The following is an 18,872-nucleotide window of genomic DNA, read 5'->3' as shown; positions in this document are numbered from 1 at the left end:
CAAACATGGTGTTCTGATAGGGCAGTGAATGTGGAAATTCGTTCGCATACAGAAACTGTTCTCTCTTGGTGCATTCAGTGCAACTAAAAAACAAAACAAACCCAAATGCCATTACTGGTTTTTCACCAATGACTCTGAGACTGACAGACTCGGAAGACAACAGTGCGAGAGGAAGCCCTCCGATATTTTGTCTCTGCCACGTTAGTATCAAACCCACAAAGTCTGTACGACAGTTTGTGTTCTCAAATCATCAACCATTACAAAGAGGTACCGGGCAGGGCCCTTCAGTTTCCAAGAAAGAGCAGTGGTGGTCTGGACATTTCCAAACGCAAGTTTGCCTAAGGGAACAAAGCCACCTTTGACGGCAGCAGCGCCTCTCCTCACATTTTATGGCAGCACTGCAGTGCCTGGAGAGGGGCCATCCAACAGCCCCAGAGGATGCACTGACAGGACAGCGCTGAGCACGCCTATTGAAATTAACCCCCAGAGCCACGCTCTCTTTATAAGCACAACACGGTTGTGTTGAGACTTCCTAGGGAGTACCTGAAAGCACTGCAACCACCACTGCAGTGACAGGCCCTCAGTTTACATTCAGAGACCCACATCTCTAGGCTTCATTGACTGAGAACCCACCTCACGAAGACCTGGCAAAACCGCACGCCAAAAATATCTCCTGGCTGTGTTGGAAAGGGGAGATCTGTCAGAAGTCTGGAAAAGAGCACCATACAAACCCTGCTGGTGTTGCTGATGTAGAACCAGGCTGCGTGAAAGTATCACTGACAGCAGCAATCTGGTACTCAGCACTGAATATATGTAATTCCAGTCAAGAACACGATCCTCTGTCCTCTATAAATCTCAGGAATACAGAACTAAAACCTGGAGCACAGCTATCAGCTCAGGGTACAAACAGCTGAGGAAGATAACCAGGAGCATTTGGCAAGGTGCTAAACTGCTCAGTGAGTTTCAAGTTCAGACAGGATGCCCTATTCCTCCATCGTACTGGCACAAAAGGCAGAACACTTCGGGTTGCTGTTTCTCTTGTCTAAATCACATTGTCTTTAGGGAACTAACAGGAATGCCTCACAAATGAAAGTTCCTGTTTGCGTGGTTCGCCAGCTGGCAGCCCTTGGTCTTTCCTCTACAGTCAGTATGCAACCCCCCTGCTTTGGGGTGTAAGGATACCTGCCAAACCCTGCCCCCTCCCCCACGAGCAGAAATAGCCAAACACGAGAATGAGACTCTTCCAAGATGGGAACGAATGGCAGGGTGACTCTCCAATGCCCACTTGTCTGTACTATAAAAGCAAGAAAGCCAAGACACATAATAAGGAATCTCTCCACGCAGAGGAAACGGGATCTACCAATTGGGTCTCAGAACAACCAATCCCAAGAACAAAGCCAATACAACCATCTTAAAAGTTACCACTGTTGGAGTTTGCACCCCATGCCCCAGCAGGACTGAAAATGTAAGTCTGCTTTGGGAGAGATCCATTAAAATCTTCTCCATGACAGCAACGATTAACAGCAGCTTTAGCAAGAAAGACACAGTGGGAGCACGTCTGGAAACTCATCTCCATACAGAAAGGTAACACAGAAACCCCTCACAAAGAACCCAAGGGAATCCTGTCCGAAACTCATGGAACACAGCGTTTCCTGGCAACTTTAACTCCTGCAGCAGGGATTCTTCTAACGATGACCGATGAGTTCCTGGGAACCAGGGTGTTCTCATCTGTGTATTCTGAAAACAACATAAATACAGAGAAAAAAATCAGTCAGGTTGTAAGAATGTCTATTACTGTGTAATTCCAGAGCACAGCAAAGAACCTCTTTTCAGACAGAGAAGCACAATCTGATGTCACGTCACGTTCTTATCATCTCAGCACACGGACAGAGACTCTCAAGAGATCTTCACGTTGAGTGAACACCAGCAGCAAAAGGTTTGTAATGTGTGAAAGAGTTGAACGCCAGCAGCAGGACAGACTCAGAGGCCACGAAGGACTCTGTGAGCACAGGAGGTTCTCTCCTGATCCGACTGAAGGTGCTTTCGCTTTGGTTCGTCTATACACCCAACAGATCTTTGGAGAAAAAGAAACCCCTCAAAGTCTCACCTGCACAAAGCAGACTCTAAAGCCCGGCCAGCTTGCCCTGCAGCAGAACCAGCCCTGGGCCAAAGCCTGAAAACTCTGTGCCCTGGCTTCCCCAGCTGACAACTAAACCCGATTCAGCCGTGCTGCAAGCACCCGAGGCTGGCAGAACACAGCAGAAAGCCTGCCGCCTCGGGCGACTCCTTGGAGCTTCATCCATCAACAGCCACACTGCTCAGCTGCTCAGGGCTTTAAATTTATGTGGAAACGGAACTGGCAGTGCTGCACTTTGGATCTCAGCAACTTTGCAGGTTTCTGAGCCTGCTTCGACAAGGTGGGCAAAACTTGCTCAGACTGAAGTGGCATTTCCCCTCTTCAGCCAATCATCTGTCCCAGTTAAACACCGTGAGTTCTTCCCATTCACAGTTTGCAGAGCAGAGAGACTCAAACGCAATCACTGATGATGAGTCTGTAAAAGCCTTTAGGGAACAGTGTGGGCCAGAAGCTCTGCAGGCTTTGCCTTGGCTTACACCATCTTCATCTCAGCAGGCGGAAAGCCTTCTGACCTTATTTACACACAGCCCAAACAAAGAAAACAACAGCCTGAGAGCCTTGGGCTTGAAATTGCATTTGCTTCAAATGCCAAGCTCTCTCCAGAAGACCGCCTTTTATGCTGCAATCCCACAGGCTGGATACGATGGAATATTTGAAAGCACCGTCAGCAGTAATTTCCTGGGATCGGCTCACAGTCAGAAATATTGCAAGCCCTGACCTTCACAAACTGAATCAGAACGAGGGGCTGAAAACCAAAGGCACTGTCTCTCAAGCAAAGCTGTCGGGGTGGCTTTGCTCAGAGATTACACACAAAACAGGAACATTTCACAATTTGTACCCCATTTTTCAGTACATTGTTCTTACAAGCAGGAACCCCTCTTAGACCAAAACACCCCCCCAGAAGACACCGTTTCGACACTGAAATGCACATTTCACTGTCATTTCCATGTAACAGAGTGCTTCTTCACAAAACAGAGAAATCATTGAGCTGAAACCAATTCCTGCTCTTCCCCCTTGGGAACCGCCTGCCAGCTCCCTCTGGACTACAGAGCAGTCACAAACTCTAGGAGAAAGGATGGCAACTGATGGGAACAGGAGCAGGTTAAAGGACTCCCAACAATCAGAACAAATTGGCCTCCGCTGGCCAAGATCCACTGGGTTTCCAAAATCATCACAACATTTCATGAGGTCTGCTGCAGAGTCAAAGTTCTATAGAACCAACACTTTATGTCCACATGTAAGAATTCCAAACATCCCATTGAGGTAAAATTCCTGGTCTAGTTTTTTCCCTTTATCTTCTGAAGGGGCCGGGGAGCAGTGTCTGCAACAGTTACAAAGCCAGGTTCCCATGCAGAGGAGTAGAACAAGTGGAAAACAAAATTAAGTCACCGAAACCACTTTTGTTTTGCCTCCAACCAGCCATCTCTTCTATTTCCATCGCTTCCTGCCTTCTGCACAAGATTTCAAAGAAACCTGGCAAGTTTGCTGTTATATTGTCCAACATTTCCTTATCATTTCACCTAAAAAATGCCAGGAGATAAAAACTTTTGTGAGCAATCCCTGTCGCACAGCATCCATGTGTTCTTCTATGCCCGGTCCCATGTGTAACAGAAAGATCTGGAGATCAGAAGAGCAGCCAGGAAAGAACAGCTCTGCGAGGCCCCAGCACGAGTCACAGCTCCTGGTCGTGGCCCAATCCCATCATCACTTCCCACTGCACTTAATCCCCAGCACCACTTGCCCTCCCGTCCCTCTGCCCGCCGGTGGGATGGGCCCCAGGCTGACTCACGCTGTCTGGGGACGACAGCAAAGAGCAGAGTGTGGCTCCCAGAGCCGTGGCTGCTGCGCGGCATCTGCAATGCTGCCAGCCGGGGGTCCCTGAGCCCCGCATCCACCGCCCAACGCACCTTCTCCAGTCTGGGCATTGGAGATCTGCAGCTCACACCTGGACACCTTCAGCTTCTCCCGAGACATGATCTGGTGCTTGAGGTCTCCCAGGGAGATGTCAAGGCCGCTGAAGCTGATGGTATCATAGTTCAGCCTGGAGAAGAACTTGTAATGGATGCACGGCATGGTCAGGGCCACGCGGTGCCTGTTCTGTGCCTCTATGCCAGCAGACTCGGAGCTGTGGGGCTCTGGTCCCCTCTGCAGCAACTCCTGATCTGGAGTGTGGGATGCACGGGCTTGTGGGCCAGTGACACGCTGGCCACTGGCCGTGGCCTCCTTTGTGATGCTGACCTGTTGCCTCGGAGACGTCTCTGGTGTCCAGGGCAAAGCACACTCTGGATTCACTCTCCAGGACTATCTAGAGGAAGGCAGGTGGGCTTTCCACTGGGAGCTGCCTGCGTTTTTTTCAGGGTGTGAAAAACAAAGCGTTTTGGCTGTGATTTGGATGTTGCAGTACCCGGTGCCAGATCCGCCAGAGCAGAGAATTTGTCTATGTGAAGGGTAGGTAAAGTCTGCCTATCTCTGCTTCTGTGCAGTCATTACTCGGATTTTAATCTCCATGGTAGGGCCTCCCATTCTTCACAGTATTGTCAGCTCCTCTTCTCATGCCTTCTGGATAAATTCTGCTGGGAAATGTCCAGAGCCCAGAGGTTTCCCCTTTTGGTTTAACTCTGCCAGCCTTGCCCAGTGCTCTGTCTCCCCAATCACATTTATTTCCCGAGCCCTGTATTGCTGACTCCAGGGTTTGTAGGGAGGCATCCTGGCCTGGCAGCTGAAGCTCCATTCCAATTTAGCTGCCTGCTCGTTTGCTCTGTGATCCTTCGGGATGGTCTTCAACTCCAGCCTCGACTGCCACTGCTTCTGAGATTTGGCAGCGTAAGCTTTGCCGTGGGGAGGTGGAGAGGGCAGGGAGCAGCAGTGCGGTCGGGTCTGGCCCTGCAGAGCACAGGAGCTCAGTCACTTGGGAGTTGTCCTCCTCTCTCTTCTTGGGGAGACATGAAGCAGCCCGTCCCCAGAAGAGACCTTCCTGAGTGTAGGAATCCCTGAACATCCAGAACACTCACAGAAAGAAGGGGAAATTGGTTCAGGCATCAGGGTGAGGTGAAAGTGATGAGTACCCTGGTGACCAGTGTCTAGGGATCCCTGGGGCTCTTGTTGTGTGCTCTGCTGCGAGAGCAGATGGGAATTTCCAGAGCAGCTGGAAAACCAGCCTGTTCATGCAAACAGAAATACCTGACGGCATTTCTCAACTTTAACCTTCCCTGGGACCGTTTGACCATGGTTTCTGTTTCTCTTTCTAGGGATTGGCTGAGGGTCTGTAAAATGCATTTCTGTTTCCACGATATTATGCTCGATGCCATACCTGCAGCAGTGGGACTTCTTGGCTGCTGCTGGATCTATTCGCATAGAAAGAAGCAGGCAAATGGCCACAAAAAAAGAGCAACCGGCCCTAAAGAAGAGAAACAGGAAAAAGTGAATAAGAAGGATTCATCACCTGAATCAGCATCAGGCGTTCCTCAGAGCCTGCCGCTCTCCTTGGAAGAGAAATGCCCAGATAATGAAACCTCAACCTCCCTGCTGTCGGCAGAATCGATGATGCCCGGTACCCTCAGAGAGAGGAGAGAGAAACTTTACAGCCAGGTAAATACCGCTCAGGGCTGGGCTGCTGGGGATGCCGTGCCCTGCAGGGAACTCCTGGGCACTCCTGGGCAGCTGCAGGCCAGCAGCGACCGACTGACGCCAGCCCGGCCCCAGACAGTTGGGGGTTGCTGTTCCTGGCTCTTCCCTTGCACAGGATGTGCCAGGCTGTGTTTGTCGCTCCTCCAGAGCTGCCAAAGCATTGCCAGTGCTCAGCTCTGGCAGCAAAGGGTTCCAACAGCCTGAGCTCTGCCCGCTTCTCTGCACTGTGTGCTAACAGACAGCAGAGCGGAGGGGACTGGCTCCCAGAGAAGATGCCCAAGGCCACCAAGGAGGTTGATGTAGCCTTTGATGTTGGCCTTCAGCCCATGGGCGCTGAGCTCTGGGGAGTGCTCAGGCAAATGAGGCATTGTTCTCAGAAACAGCCTGAGCCTTGTGAGTTAGTGGCACCCTCCGGCTGCCACAGAAGACACTTGCGAGGCTGATAATGGCAGGGAAAGGCAGTTCGTACACTGCCATCCAATCTCTGCATCCTCGAGATCTACTAAAAAGAAGGCTGTTGTCCACAGCCAGAAGAAACAGCCCCACACAGACCGTGCTCAGTGCAATTTTCAGCAAGCTGGTTTTGGTTTTACGCCTGTGCGCTCTCTGGCTGAGGAGAGCGAGTGTTTCCTGGCAAAACGTGGGCTGAATGGCATCCTCAGGCCTGTTGTTTATTTGTTGGTTTGTTTCTACCTCACTCATTCTGAACGGAATTGTCTTAGAGCTGTAGAAAACTTAGTTAAGAGATGTAGGATCGTGGCCTGGAAATGTTTTTGGGTGCTTTAATGGACTCACTGCAGAGCTGAGCAGTGAGCTCTGGGAAGCAAATCCACCGAGCAAGACTGGCTCCCTCCCAGCCCGCTTCCTGATCAGGCCAGAAGTTTCCCGAGCGCCCGGTGAAGCTGTTGCAGCATCGAGCAGCCGGAGCCATGCAAGGGGCATGGATGCTAAGGGGGAGGCTGAGTGGGAAAACAACAGTGAGGCCTGGAGGATGAGGAGAAGGGAGCCCTGAAGGACCTTCCTGACGTTGCAGAGCTGTTAATAGAGGTCTGGGTGAGGCATTGTTGGGCTTTGGGAACTGGCCAATGTCATTGCCAAGCCACTCTCCACGGTATTTGGAAACTCATGGCAATCAGGAGAAGTCCCTGGTGACTGGAAGAAGGGTAACCCATTTTTAAAAAGGGTAGAAAAGGCCGCCCTGGGAACTACCGACCTGTCAGCCTCACCTCTGTGCCATGGAACAGATCCTCCTAGAAGCTATGCTAAAGCATGTGCAGGATGGAGAGGTGATTAATGGCAGCCAGCACGGCTTCACCAGGGGAAAGGCCTGCAGGAGCAAGCTAATGGCTTTCTGTGATGGGGTAATCACAGCAGTGGACATGAAAACCAACGGATGGCATCTATCTGGACTTCTATAAAGCCTCTGACACGATCCCCCACAACATCCTTTTCTCTATATTGGAGAGATATGGATTTGATGAGTGGACTGTTCGGTGGATAAGAAATTGGTTGTATGGTAGTATTCAGAATGCAGTGGTCAATGGCTCAAAGTCCAGATGGAGATCCGTGACAAGTGGTGTCCCTCAGGGGTCCGTACTGGGACCAGTGCTCTTTAATATGTTCCTCAATGATATAGACAGAGAGATGGAGTGCATCCTCAGCAAGTTTGCAGATGACACCAAGCTGAGTGGTGCAGTTGCCACACCAGAAGGACACGATGTCATCCAGAAGGACCTGGACAAGCTGGAGAAGTGGGGCTGTGCAAACCTTATGACATTCAACAAGGCCAAGGGCAAGGCCCTACACCTTGGTCGGGGCAATCCCCTGTTCCAATATAGGATGGGGGATGATGTGGTTGAGAGCAGCCCTGCAGAGAAGGACTTTGGGGTGCTGGTCAATGAGAAGCTCGACATGAGCCCACAATGTGTGCTCGCAGCCCAGGCAGCCAACCGTATCCTAGGCTGCATCAACAGAAGCATGGCCAGTAGGTTGAGGGAGGGGATTCTATCCCTCTATTCCTCTCTTGTGAGACCTCATCTGGTAGACTGTGTCCAGTTCTGGAATTCTCAATGTAGGAAGAATCTGGAGCTGTTAGAGTGGGTCCAGAGAAGGGCTACAGAGATGATTGGAGTGCTGGAGCACCTTCCATATGAGGACAGGCTGAGAGAGTTGGGGTTGTTCAGCCTGGAAAAGAAAAGGCTCAGAGGAGATCTTGTAGTGACCTTCCAATACCTGAAGGGGCTACAAGAAAGCTGGGGAGGGACTATTTACAAAGGCTTGGAGTGATAGGGGAAGTGGGTATAAGCTGGAGAGGGGCAGATTTAGATTAGACATAAGGAGGAATTTCTTCACTATGAGAGTGGTGAGGCACTGGAACAGGTTGCCCAGGGAAGTTGTGGTTGCCCCATCTCTGGAGGTGTCCAAGGCCAGGCTGGATGGGGCTTGGGCAGCCTGATCCAGTTTCCCTGCCCACCGCATGGGGGTTGCAACTAGATGATATTTAAGGTCCTTTCCAACCCAAACTATTCTATTATTCTGTGATTCTGAGTCTGTGATTCTATGAGTCTGTGATTCTTTGAACCCTTGGCCTCCTGCCACTGTGCCCCTGTGCACAAACGATGCAGGCTGAGCCTTGGCCTTGAGATCTAAGAGAATATTTGCCCTTAGCTTGCAGGAGCAGAAGCGACTGGAGCATCACAGGACGAGCAGGGCGATTTCACACAGGAGGTTGCTGAGGAGCTTTGGGCCCAAGTGGCTGCAGATGAAGAGGACTCCTGTGGCAGCCCCCACTGCCAAATGTGTGTGGTGTTGAAGATGCACCTCACGGAGATGAAAACTGCAAACATCCACCTGGCTGAAGAAAATGCTTTCCTCTGTAGGCAGATGGATTTGACAGAAAAGGTTCAAGCTGAAAATGCTGACCTGAAAAGGCAACTCGCACATGTGGCAGAGGTGCTGGAAGAGGCAGAGCAGGATTTGAAAGCCAGGAGAGAAATGGCAGAAAGGAACCAACAACTGGAGAAGGAGCATGAGGAGGCAAAGTTAGTGCTCCAGGGGAAATCAGAAGGCGACTGTTTGCAGAGGGCTCAGACAGAAGAACACACGGAACAGCACAGAGCCCTGCAAGTGATTGAAGCCCAGCCGAGCAAATGGAATGATTGCTTTCTGAAGCATAATGAACAATGCCAGCAGCTCTTTCAGGAACTGGAACACCTGGAAAGATCCAACCGTATCGCTTCCAGGCTGCCCGATGCTACCCTGGCAGCAGACAAAGAGTCCATCCTCCTGGAGGCTATGAGAAAACAGCCAGCAAAGCTTCGAGCATTCATAGCTCGATACAGCTACGATCCTTTCTATGGTCCCAATGAGTGGCCTGAATTGGAGCTGCCTCTTGTTGCTGGACAATGTGTTTACGTCTTTGGAGATGTGGATGAAGACGGTTGGTATGTGGGAGAGTTGTCTGACGGCACCAGAGGATTCGTCCCCTCTAATTTTGTTGAAGAGGTGTCCAATGATGAACCACCTGATGACACAGGAGTCTTTTCAGGGACAAGTGACTGGGAGTAGGACATGGCAAAAGGGGCTTTGAGCAAAAATCATCATAAAAGCCCAAATTCTGTGAAATAAAGAAGGTTTTAGACAAAATCATCATAAAAGCCCAGACCCTCGAATACTCTGTAAAATCAAGTATTAGTCATATTATCACAGCAAGAAAGAAAACAAGTGAGGAGTAGTGATCAACAACAGGTTAACAGCAACAGCTTGTAAAGGCAAGGTGTCTGATCATTACCGTAAGAGAATAAGTATGGTGATTAAGAAAGATACATCACCAACTGCTTTTATTATCATCATCCAGATCCGCAGTTGCTGAAGGGGAGCATTTTCTTTTTCACAGCAAGGATTTGGAGAGGCAATTGGGAAGCCCACGCAGCGTGTCAACTCGTGGATGAGGTCTCCCAGCCACTGCTGTGAGGGACTTAGCTTTTATATCATTGAACTAACAAATTACATCACTTCAAAATGCCGAGCCTATCCCCAGCTGCTCACTGCCCCTCCTCCCCCTAGAATATGGCCAGGGTCCCAGAAGAGGGAGAGGAGGAAGCAGCTGGATACCTGTTATCTTTAAGCTAAGGGGCTGTAGAGATGCAACATTCCTGCCCAGCTCCTCTCTTTTTCAGGGAGCACAGTTCTACTGATAATGAAACAGTTTTTCACACTCTTCTCTATTAGGAAGAGCCCAGCACAATTCTACTGATACAGCAATGCATCTAGCACACACACCCCCTTCCACACCAGCATTCACTCACCACTTCTGCGGGATCTAAGGGATCACCTCTGCAATCAACAAAAGCCTTGAGGACTTCTGAGACCTCCTCATAGATCTGAAACACCCGGCTCCTGAAGATTTTTCTCCTCACTTCTTCCAGCTCTGCCTTCTCCAGCATCAGAAACTCGATAGCTGTGTAGTACAGCTCCAGTTGAGCACAAACCATCATCTCACAAGGCTATCCTCAGGGGAAAACCCTGGCTCCCTGTGCCCTGGTGCTGTGGATGCAGGAGCTGCAGCACTGGTGCAGGGCTGCATCCAGTGCGGTCACCGCCCCCGAGGAGCATCCTTCCTTGGGAGGCTTTGCAGCCTGGCTGGGGGCACCTGGCTGGCCCCCGGGGCACTGGGGCACAGGTGTCCCACAGAGGACAATGCTGCTGTGCTCCAAGCAATGCACCACTGTTGGGCTCCCACCTCTCCTCTGCTCCTCGCCTGCACCACTGCCCCAGTCCACTCTGGGGCCAGAGCAGAGCTTGTTACTGTGCCACCACATTGCCTGTGGATTTACCAGCACTGACATCCCTGAGCAAGCTCTGCAGTGCTGGCCGGTAGCAGCTGTCGGCCTTCTCCAGCATTTCAGCATCCTCCATCACGCACGGAGAGAGCGGCTGTCGCGGGAGAGGTGGCAGGCTCAGCACCAGAGGCTCAGCACCAGGGACACACGGCCACTGGCCGCCTGTGGCTGAGGTGCTCAGGGACCGAGATGGTTTCCCAGCTCCTGTCCCTCCCAAAGGGACTCCTCCCAGGCCCCTGCCAGGCGTTGCTGGTGCCAAGCAGTGCCGGCAGCACCCACCAATCCAGGAGAGTGCTGGAGTCATACCGGCTGTCCAGGTGCTCCGGCAGCAGGAACAGCGGCTTCCCCTGGATCTTCCCACCCATCACAAACATCTCCTTCTTCAGCTGGTGAGAATGTTGCACAATGTCCTCCACCACCACCCCAGGCAAGCCTGCCATATTCTTCTTTCTCAGGAGCAGAGAGAACACAGCCTGGAGAAGAAGGCTCAGTTGAGTGCTCGGCTGGGCAAATTTGCCCACTGCAAAGGGCAGCGTGCGACTGCACTGCTTTGCACAGCATCCCCTCTTGCTGCCCATCCAAGCCTGGTCTCAGCTCAGCTGCAGCTCTGGTAGACACTGATGAGTTTTGCTGATGTTTTTCTTGTCAGTGGGACCAGGAGACCCCTCACCCTGCGCTGGGCTTCCAGATCTCACGAGTTGGGAAGTGCTGGGAGCAGCAAAGTGAGCGCACCCAGCAGGGTCAGGGGCTGCACACCAGCAAAGCCCCTGGCACTGAGGAGGAGGAGGAATCGCAGGGGCTCCTGGCTCAGCTTTTGGGGGCTCTGGGCTGGCAGTGCTCTCAGCTGGAATGTTAACAGGAAGTCTGAGCAAAATCCACTCTAATATTTGGCAGCTGTGAGGGAAAGGAAATGGGGAATTATGGTGAGATTTAAACCCACAAGGAGGAAGCAATCCAGCTGGGGCTTGTGAGAAACCTGGGCTTGTGACCTTCACCCAGTGCTGTGTCCTAGAGGTGCTGGGTCCCCTCCAGCAGAGCGGGACAGGCAGCTGGAAGCCCCCGTGAGGGTCAGCACCTGGGGCGAGGTTTCTTCTAGGAATTGAACTTGGTTTCTTTCTGAGCCCACCTGAAGCTGTGGCTCTAGCAGGCCACGGCGGGTGTGCAGGCCCCACCTGACACCATCAACATCCCAAATGTCTCACAACTGCAGGGCTGCCCCACATCCCCTCAGCAGCACTGCTCATCGTCCCTCCGTGAAGGCTGTTTACACGCATATCCCCAACCCCGGCTGGACTTGCAATGTTGTGCCCAGGGCTGCCCCACCCGATGCTCCATCATCCCCAAGACTGTCGGTTCCTTGGCCCTGTCATCCCCCCATCCTTGGCTCTGTCACTGCCCACTCTTTTGCCCCTTCACCCCCCATCCTTTGCCCCATCAACCCCAGCCTGCTCCTTCACCTCGATCCTGCCCCAATCCTGCCTCGCTCCATCACTCCACCAGCCTGTCGCACCTCTCAGCCCTCACACAGCCACCGTCTGCAGCCCCAACCGACACCGGCCTCAACCAACACCAACCCAAACCGACACCAGCCCCGAACAACACCAGTCCCAACCGACATCGGCCCCAACCAACACCGTCTCCAACCGACTCCGGCCCCAACAGATCTCTACCAACACCACACCCAACCAGCACGAGCCCCAACCGTCAGCGGACTCAACCAACTCTGGCCCTGACCGACAGCGGCCCTGACCGACAGTGGCCCCAATCAACACTGGTCCTGACCTACTCCAGCCCCGACTGTCACCGGCCCCAACCAACACCAGCCCCAACCGACTCCAACCAACACCACACCAAACTACACCGGCCCCAACCGACAACGGCCCCAACCGACAGCGGCCCCAGTTGACACTGGCCCTGACCGACTCCGGCCCCAACCGACACCTGACCCAACCGACACTGGCCCAAACCGACCCCAACCAACACTACATCCAGCCGACACCGGCCTCAACCGTCAGTGGATCCAACCAACACCGGCCCAGATCGACACCAGCCCCAACCTACAGCGGCCCTGACTGACAGGAGCCCCAATCGACACTGGCCCCGACCGACTCTGGCCCCGACCGACACCAGCCCCAACCGATTCCAACTAATACCACACCAACCGACACCGGTCCCAACTGACACCGGCTCCAACAGACACCGGCCCAAAGAGACACTGGCCCCAACATACCCCAACCAACACCACACCCAACTGATACCAGCCCCAACCAGCACCGGCCCTGACGAACAATGGCCCCGACCGACACCAGCCCCAGCCCAAATGCTTCACAACTGCAGGGCTGCCCCCATGCGTGTTCTCCCACAGCGAGGGCTCTTCTCCCAAGTAGCCACCCTCACAGCCAGACTCATGATGTGGTGCCAAGGGCTGAGGATAAAGTCCAATGGAAAGAGTAAGTCGGCTATTGCATGCACTGAGCTTGCAGCTGGTCAGCAAATCCAAATGTCGAAGGACACCAGCCAGCGCTGCTCCAAGCGCATCAGCTTTGCTCTTTCCCTTGGTGATGACGCCAAGCTGAGTGGTGCAGATGCCACACTGGAACGACAGGATGTCATCCAGAGGGACCTGGACAGGCTGGAAAAGTGGGGCTGTGAGAACCTCATGAGGTTCAACAAGGCCAAGGGCAAGGTCCTAAACCTGGGTCGGGGCAATCCCTGTTTTCAGTACACGATGGGGGACAATGTGCTGGAGAGCAGCCCCCAGGAGAAGGACTTGGGGGTGTGTGGGGCCAAGGAGGTCTGGAATCTGGCAGACTTTCATGAATGACTTCCAGAAGCACCAGAGAACTCCCTTGTAATACTCAGCGAGAGAAGCAGGCACATGAGGAAAGGTCTGTGTGTGTGGAGGGAGGCAGCCCACCCCAGCTCCTCTGACAGTTTTGCTGCTGGAAGAATCTGAAGAGGTAATGAAGAGCATCCAAAACCCCCCATCTGATCTCCCAGTTCTTGCAAAAGCAGTAAAAGATGAGACATCCCAGCAGCTGTCGCAGGGTGGGCATACAGATCTCTGCCTGGCAGGCAGGGCTGTCTCTTTCGAAGGTGCTCCAGACCTGCCTGAGGGAGGCAAGACAGGTAGAGGGGCTGAGGGGCAGCAGGTGCAACAAAAGTCCTGAACCCAGGAGCTTCCCCGGGGAAAAGCCCCCAGTGAGCTTTGGAGAGCCCTCCCAAAACAGCTCGTTGGGCAGCGGGGCAGGGAGAGCTGCAGGCTTGGCCTCCCACTCTGCTCCTTGGGCAGTCCCATCCTGCACAGGACTGGGGGCTGAGACGGGTCCTGGCAGAGAGGGAACTGCAGAGAGGAGACCATGGGAAAAGGAAAGAAAGCGAGACCCTAGCTCCAGGGCAGAGCCTCGCTGAACACCTCAGCCAGACTCGCCTCACAGGCATCTCTGAACTACGGGCTGCTCTGATGTGCTGAGGAGACACACAAACTGACAGTGTCTGCTCCTGATCAAGCTGGAGCACTATTAGGAAGACCACTGCTCCCCTTAGCACTGCACCCTTTCTACCCTACCCAGCAGAAGCTATAGGAAGTAGTACCAGGTGTTCGCATGAGATATGAAAGATGTTTGTGAACAGAATCAGGAGATCCAAAATGCATCTGCATATCTATCCAAAGTAAGCCTCAAAAGTCTGCCCTTCCTACACAGCAGCATTGACATAACTCAACAAACTATTTTCTTCAGTTGGCTGATTGCTGCTTTGCTCCAAAGGTGCAAAGGAAATAAGTTCTAACGCTTCTCTTAGAAAAGAGATACTTTAGATACTTAACCAGTTCAAAAAAAAACCAAAACAAAACAACCCCAAAACATCCAAAAATCATTCTCACTCCTCTAACTCTCTAGGATGCCTCAGTGCATCACAGAAACTGGGATAAACATACACAACTGACAAGTACAGGAGAAGCGTATCGTAGATTATACGTATTCCAGAGGATCTTTTAGAGCTGGGGGGAGAAACCTCTACAAAATCAGAAGTTCTATACAAGAAACTGCTAAGCAAAATGCTTGACCTTATAGATATGAAAAATGGGGCTCATTACGGCTGACAAGACAATTCAAAGTAAGGAACGTATTCCATTCAGTGAACTGGAACTTTAATGTTAAAATATTATCCGATATTCATCTATTGCTGCTTACCAATACACTTCGGTTAAGCTGTTGCTGGCCTCACCTCCACTGCAATCCAAAGTGGACCTCGTGTTTCCAATTCCTGTATTGAATTGACGGACTTCTTTCCTGCACTGCCTCAGTTCCTTAGCTAGCTGTTCATCGAGGTTTGTACTGCGAATTACGGTCTTTCCCAGAACAACCTGTTCAAATTGAGGTTTGAAGGTGGCACCTCCAGACTGCTGAGTTATAACCACTGAGCCTGGCTCCAGACCTGCAGGAAAAAGAAACAGACAGGGCTTTACAATGCAGTTAATCCTTTGTTTCCACAGACAAAGCACACATCGTGACCCAATCCTGCTTCTTTTAAAGGTGGCAATTTTGCCTCTGAATTCTCCAAGAGATTGTTTCTACATGTCTAGCTGCTTCATTACAAATCAATTAGGAAGGAAGAAAGTTTTTCCTTTTGGATCGTATATTTTTTCTTATCTCATACAGGGCAGAAATGTCCTTCTCCTCGTGTTGTCACATCTCCAACTACATTTTGTCTATCCGGAGGCAGATGTCGCCTTTTCTTTCAAAGCTACGGAAGCAAAATAATCCTGCAGTTTCCTGCAAGTAACTGTTCTGACCATTAATCACTTACTTGCAGAGACAGATGCTTTACTCTCCTACAAAAATGCTTTGGTTTGAAGAAAAGAAAGAAATCAAAAGGGAAAATACCTATTCCACCACAGGTGCCAACATGAATAATGGTTACATTGGAACACTTGGCATGATACAACAGTTTGATCAGCTCATGCAACATGATTGAAATAGAAGGAATGCCCATACCATGCTGAAATGAAAGCAGAAATTCATATTCCACATTCACACAGACAATGCAAAAAGGAGCCAGGCAATATCTCTTTAGTGATAATTTCTTCCCTCAAATGTCACCTAATTCACTCCCACGAAAAACCTAACCTCTAGGCCTACTGAAAGGCAGGGAAACAGGCAAAGACTCTCACTGGCTTTAATAGGCTACGGATAAAGTACAATATTCCTAAAAATCATTAGTTATACAATATTTACATTTTTACAAGCATAACTATTGTCCTTTCCTAATAGTTGATGAACCCATTTCATCACAGAAATGTCCTTTAATGCATAAAACCCCCTCACTATGTTTTTTTTAGCAAACTGACGTGCTAGGGAATAGTTAAATTCTTTTGAAACACAGATATTGTGGTTTAGCTACAAAGCTCAGCAAATCTGAGTCCACCTCAACATTCACGATAATGCAATAATTACAGCTCCAAAGAAAGGATGCACAATGATACTACAGTGATGCAATTGTAATTGAGGCATGTAATCACATCTACAATTTGACAATGCTACTGCAGGTACTGAGCTCTGCATGCAATACAGCCCTTTTTTCCAGCACCCCACATGCATCCAGTCATCCTTTCCCCCCATTATTCAGGATGCAGAACAGGGACAAGGCAGGAAGCCTGATCAAAAAATTTATAAGGACACTCCTGCAGTGGTACACTGAGGAAAAAGGAGACAAGAAAGGAATGAAGGTCTCAGAGATTTGCTCTGTTCTAATAAAGGGCTGAGAAGGAATTCTCAATTAGCTGACTGCACTATCTTGAGCACACCAATACAAACTTAAAAACCTCACTCTGTCTACTTAAAGTGTTTAAGAGAAATGTGCCTTCACATTTTCTGCTTTGAATAGAATAATTGCAATGTGTTGCCTATCTGTTTAAGTGAGGTACTTACACGGACTGACAAAACAGGCCCCACTTTGCACACTGCGTAATGGTCAGATGTTAGGATAGTCACTACCAGGGCTCCCAAGCCCCAGTTCTTCAGCTACGTAGGCAATAAAAGTTTTCACCTGTGAAGGGTTTCCTCCAACACATAGAAACTGAGGAGGACGATATTCAACAGAACAAGAACCAATTGCATGATTCAGTAGATAAAAGAACACGCAAAGATCAACATGAGCATGCAAACACCTTCAGTTAACAAAAATCTATTCCCAGATATGGTTCTTCTCATGACCATTCTCCAAAGGCCATGAAGAATAATTATGGAAAATAACACCCTTCTATATAGCACTCAAAAGCCTTCATCCCATCTAAACTAGTAAAAGATGAGTATTGGCTTGAAGGCCCTCTAAAAAGGGAGTTCTACCTGAAGAGAGACTGCAGCATTTGCATTTTCAGTGGATAAAAAGAGACAATCAGAAACAATTCTTTTTAGTTTTGCTTGATATTTACAGCAACAGGAACTCACAAATTCTCATCCCCTGTCCATTCATTCCTCAGTTGGTGGTATTCTTACACATTTAGTCTTGTTTTGAAGACAGCTACACCTCCACCTTCTGCAGAAAAGCTTCAGCTTGTTGAATGAAATTAAGTATCTTACCTTTACATCTCCAAACAATGCCAGAAAATCATGGGTAACAGTCCCAAGAGCAAAATTATATGGGATGTCTTCTTTGGTTTCCTCCAGGTGAGGGTTGCAGAGATGAATAAAATTCCCTCTGCCAGGACAGCAGCATTAAGAAACACAGAGTACATGCATACCCGTCCACTGAACAGATGCTAGTTTTGCAAACTTAAGCAGGGAAAGCTGGAAAATGCCAAAGCCAAGTATACTCGCACTACCTTATTTTGGTTCCCCACGCATTACATTAAGGAAATCCTCAATGTCTTTATCACCTTACGTCTCGTAATAAATCACATCTTCAACATTCCGTTCATTACACAGGGGGAAATCGCTGAAGAAAAGCTCAGATGGTAGAGGGCAATTGCAACAGTGCAACCTTTATCTTAAACAGTATTAGACCTGGGAAGCAGGGTGGGTCTCTATGGTGAGAGGCATGATGGGGGCCAGACCACGAAATATTCAATAGACACCTTACTACACAGACCACCTACATCAAAGCTGAAAGGTAAACCTGACTTCTATGTTTTGACTGACCCTCCTAAGGAACCTGAGAGAGGTGGGAAGAGTTGGGCTTGTAGACAGGCAAAAAGGGGATTTCTAGAAATACGGTTTCCTGTAACTTCGTGTCATCCAGCCAGGAGGAAAAACCTCTACAACATGAGACTGGTAATAATACTACGGAGGATCTGAAACAGGAGAGGAAAAAAGCAATGGAAATCTGAAGTACAGAGAAAACCATGGAAAAGGAAAAAAAGCAAGAAAAAGGGCAAGCAAGGAAGAGGTAAGAAGAGTTTACTTCCTCTTACGTTGCTTCCCAGAAGGATGCGAGATAGCTTCAAAAAAAAAAAAAAAATTATATATAAAACTTTCTGAAGAATCAAGAAACAAGGCAAGGAAGGAAAACTGAACTACGTAGACACGCTTCTTGTGAGTGGATGGGATTTCCTGTGCGGGCAAACCCTATTACAAGGTCCTGAATCAATTTCAGGCTTAGCCTGTACACCACGCTTAGCAGTTTCATTGAGACCAGTGGAGGTCCGGGGGACTTATCTAGGATGGCTTTTTGTAGCAGAGGAACTGTGACCAGTATCCATTTTGAAGTGATTTTATTTTAAGGTCCCATGGGTAGGTGGTAAAACCTTGGACCTAGAGTCCCCATGACTTACCAAAGTCTTATTACCACGTGGCCTTGGGTTTCACAGGTATGAGTTGAGTTTTCACAGCAGTGAATAGAAACAAATCCACTATAGTTGCTTCTTCCATTTGCTAGGAGCTGGGAACCAATACTGCTCTCTCCAACACCAAGAAGGATTATGGCTTTCTGACCAGGTTTTCTACTTGGAGCATCTCACAGCTCCTCATTTCCTACTTTCTCTGCCCAGGGCAGTGTTCCCTCAATAGAAGAAGAGCAAGGCAGATGATGACATTATCTTCAAGCAGTATGTCATGGACACAGGTGTATTCCACTTTGGAGAACCTTCATGTGGTCACGCCTCTCGGTACCGTCAGGGAGAAGACATCACCTGTTCAGAGTTTGCGCAATTTCTGGACACTTGGTGGTGAAGGACTTCCCAAAAGTGAGGGTAAAGGCCCCGACATGGACCCTACAAATTTATACCCGACTGAGAGAGAAATATGCCTAGAATTGATGGAATTGTGGAA

The 18,872-nt window shown here is 50.0% G+C and overlaps 2 protein-coding genes across 2 annotated transcripts; both read right to left on the bottom strand.

Moving 5' to 3' along the window:
* Positions 1-1,633: 1,633 nt before the first annotated feature.
* On the bottom strand, positions 1,634-4,210 carry LOC128850703 (E3 ubiquitin-protein ligase RBBP6-like). The gene is made up of 2 exons (XM_054055683.1): positions 4,045-4,210; positions 1,634-1,737 (listed from the first exon to the last, which is right to left on the bottom strand). The coding sequence occupies exons 1-2, from the start codon at positions 4,208-4,210 to the stop codon at positions 1,634-1,636; spliced, it is 270 nt and encodes an 89-aa protein (XP_053911658.1).
* A 10,584-nt stretch (positions 4,211-14,794) lies between these two features.
* Positions 14,795-17,515, bottom strand: LOC128850702 (uridine phosphorylase 1-like). The gene is given in 6 exon segments (XM_054055681.1): positions 14,795-15,042; positions 15,492-15,606; positions 16,536-16,581; positions 16,583-16,683; positions 17,187-17,304; positions 17,505-17,515. Coding segments are annotated over 6 exon segments (639 nt in total).
* Between the last annotated feature and the right edge of the window lie 1,357 nt (positions 17,516-18,872).

The sequence above is a fragment of the Cuculus canorus genome, unplaced genomic scaffold, assembly GCF_017976375.1.
Source record: "Cuculus canorus isolate bCucCan1 unplaced genomic scaffold, bCucCan1.pri scaffold_54_arrow_ctg1, whole genome shotgun sequence".
In the NCBI taxonomy this organism is placed as follows: Eukaryota; Metazoa; Chordata; class Aves; order Cuculiformes; family Cuculidae; genus Cuculus; species Cuculus canorus.
Note: the sequence above shows the minus strand (reverse complement) of the source record. Positions and strands in the feature narration are given on the sequence as shown.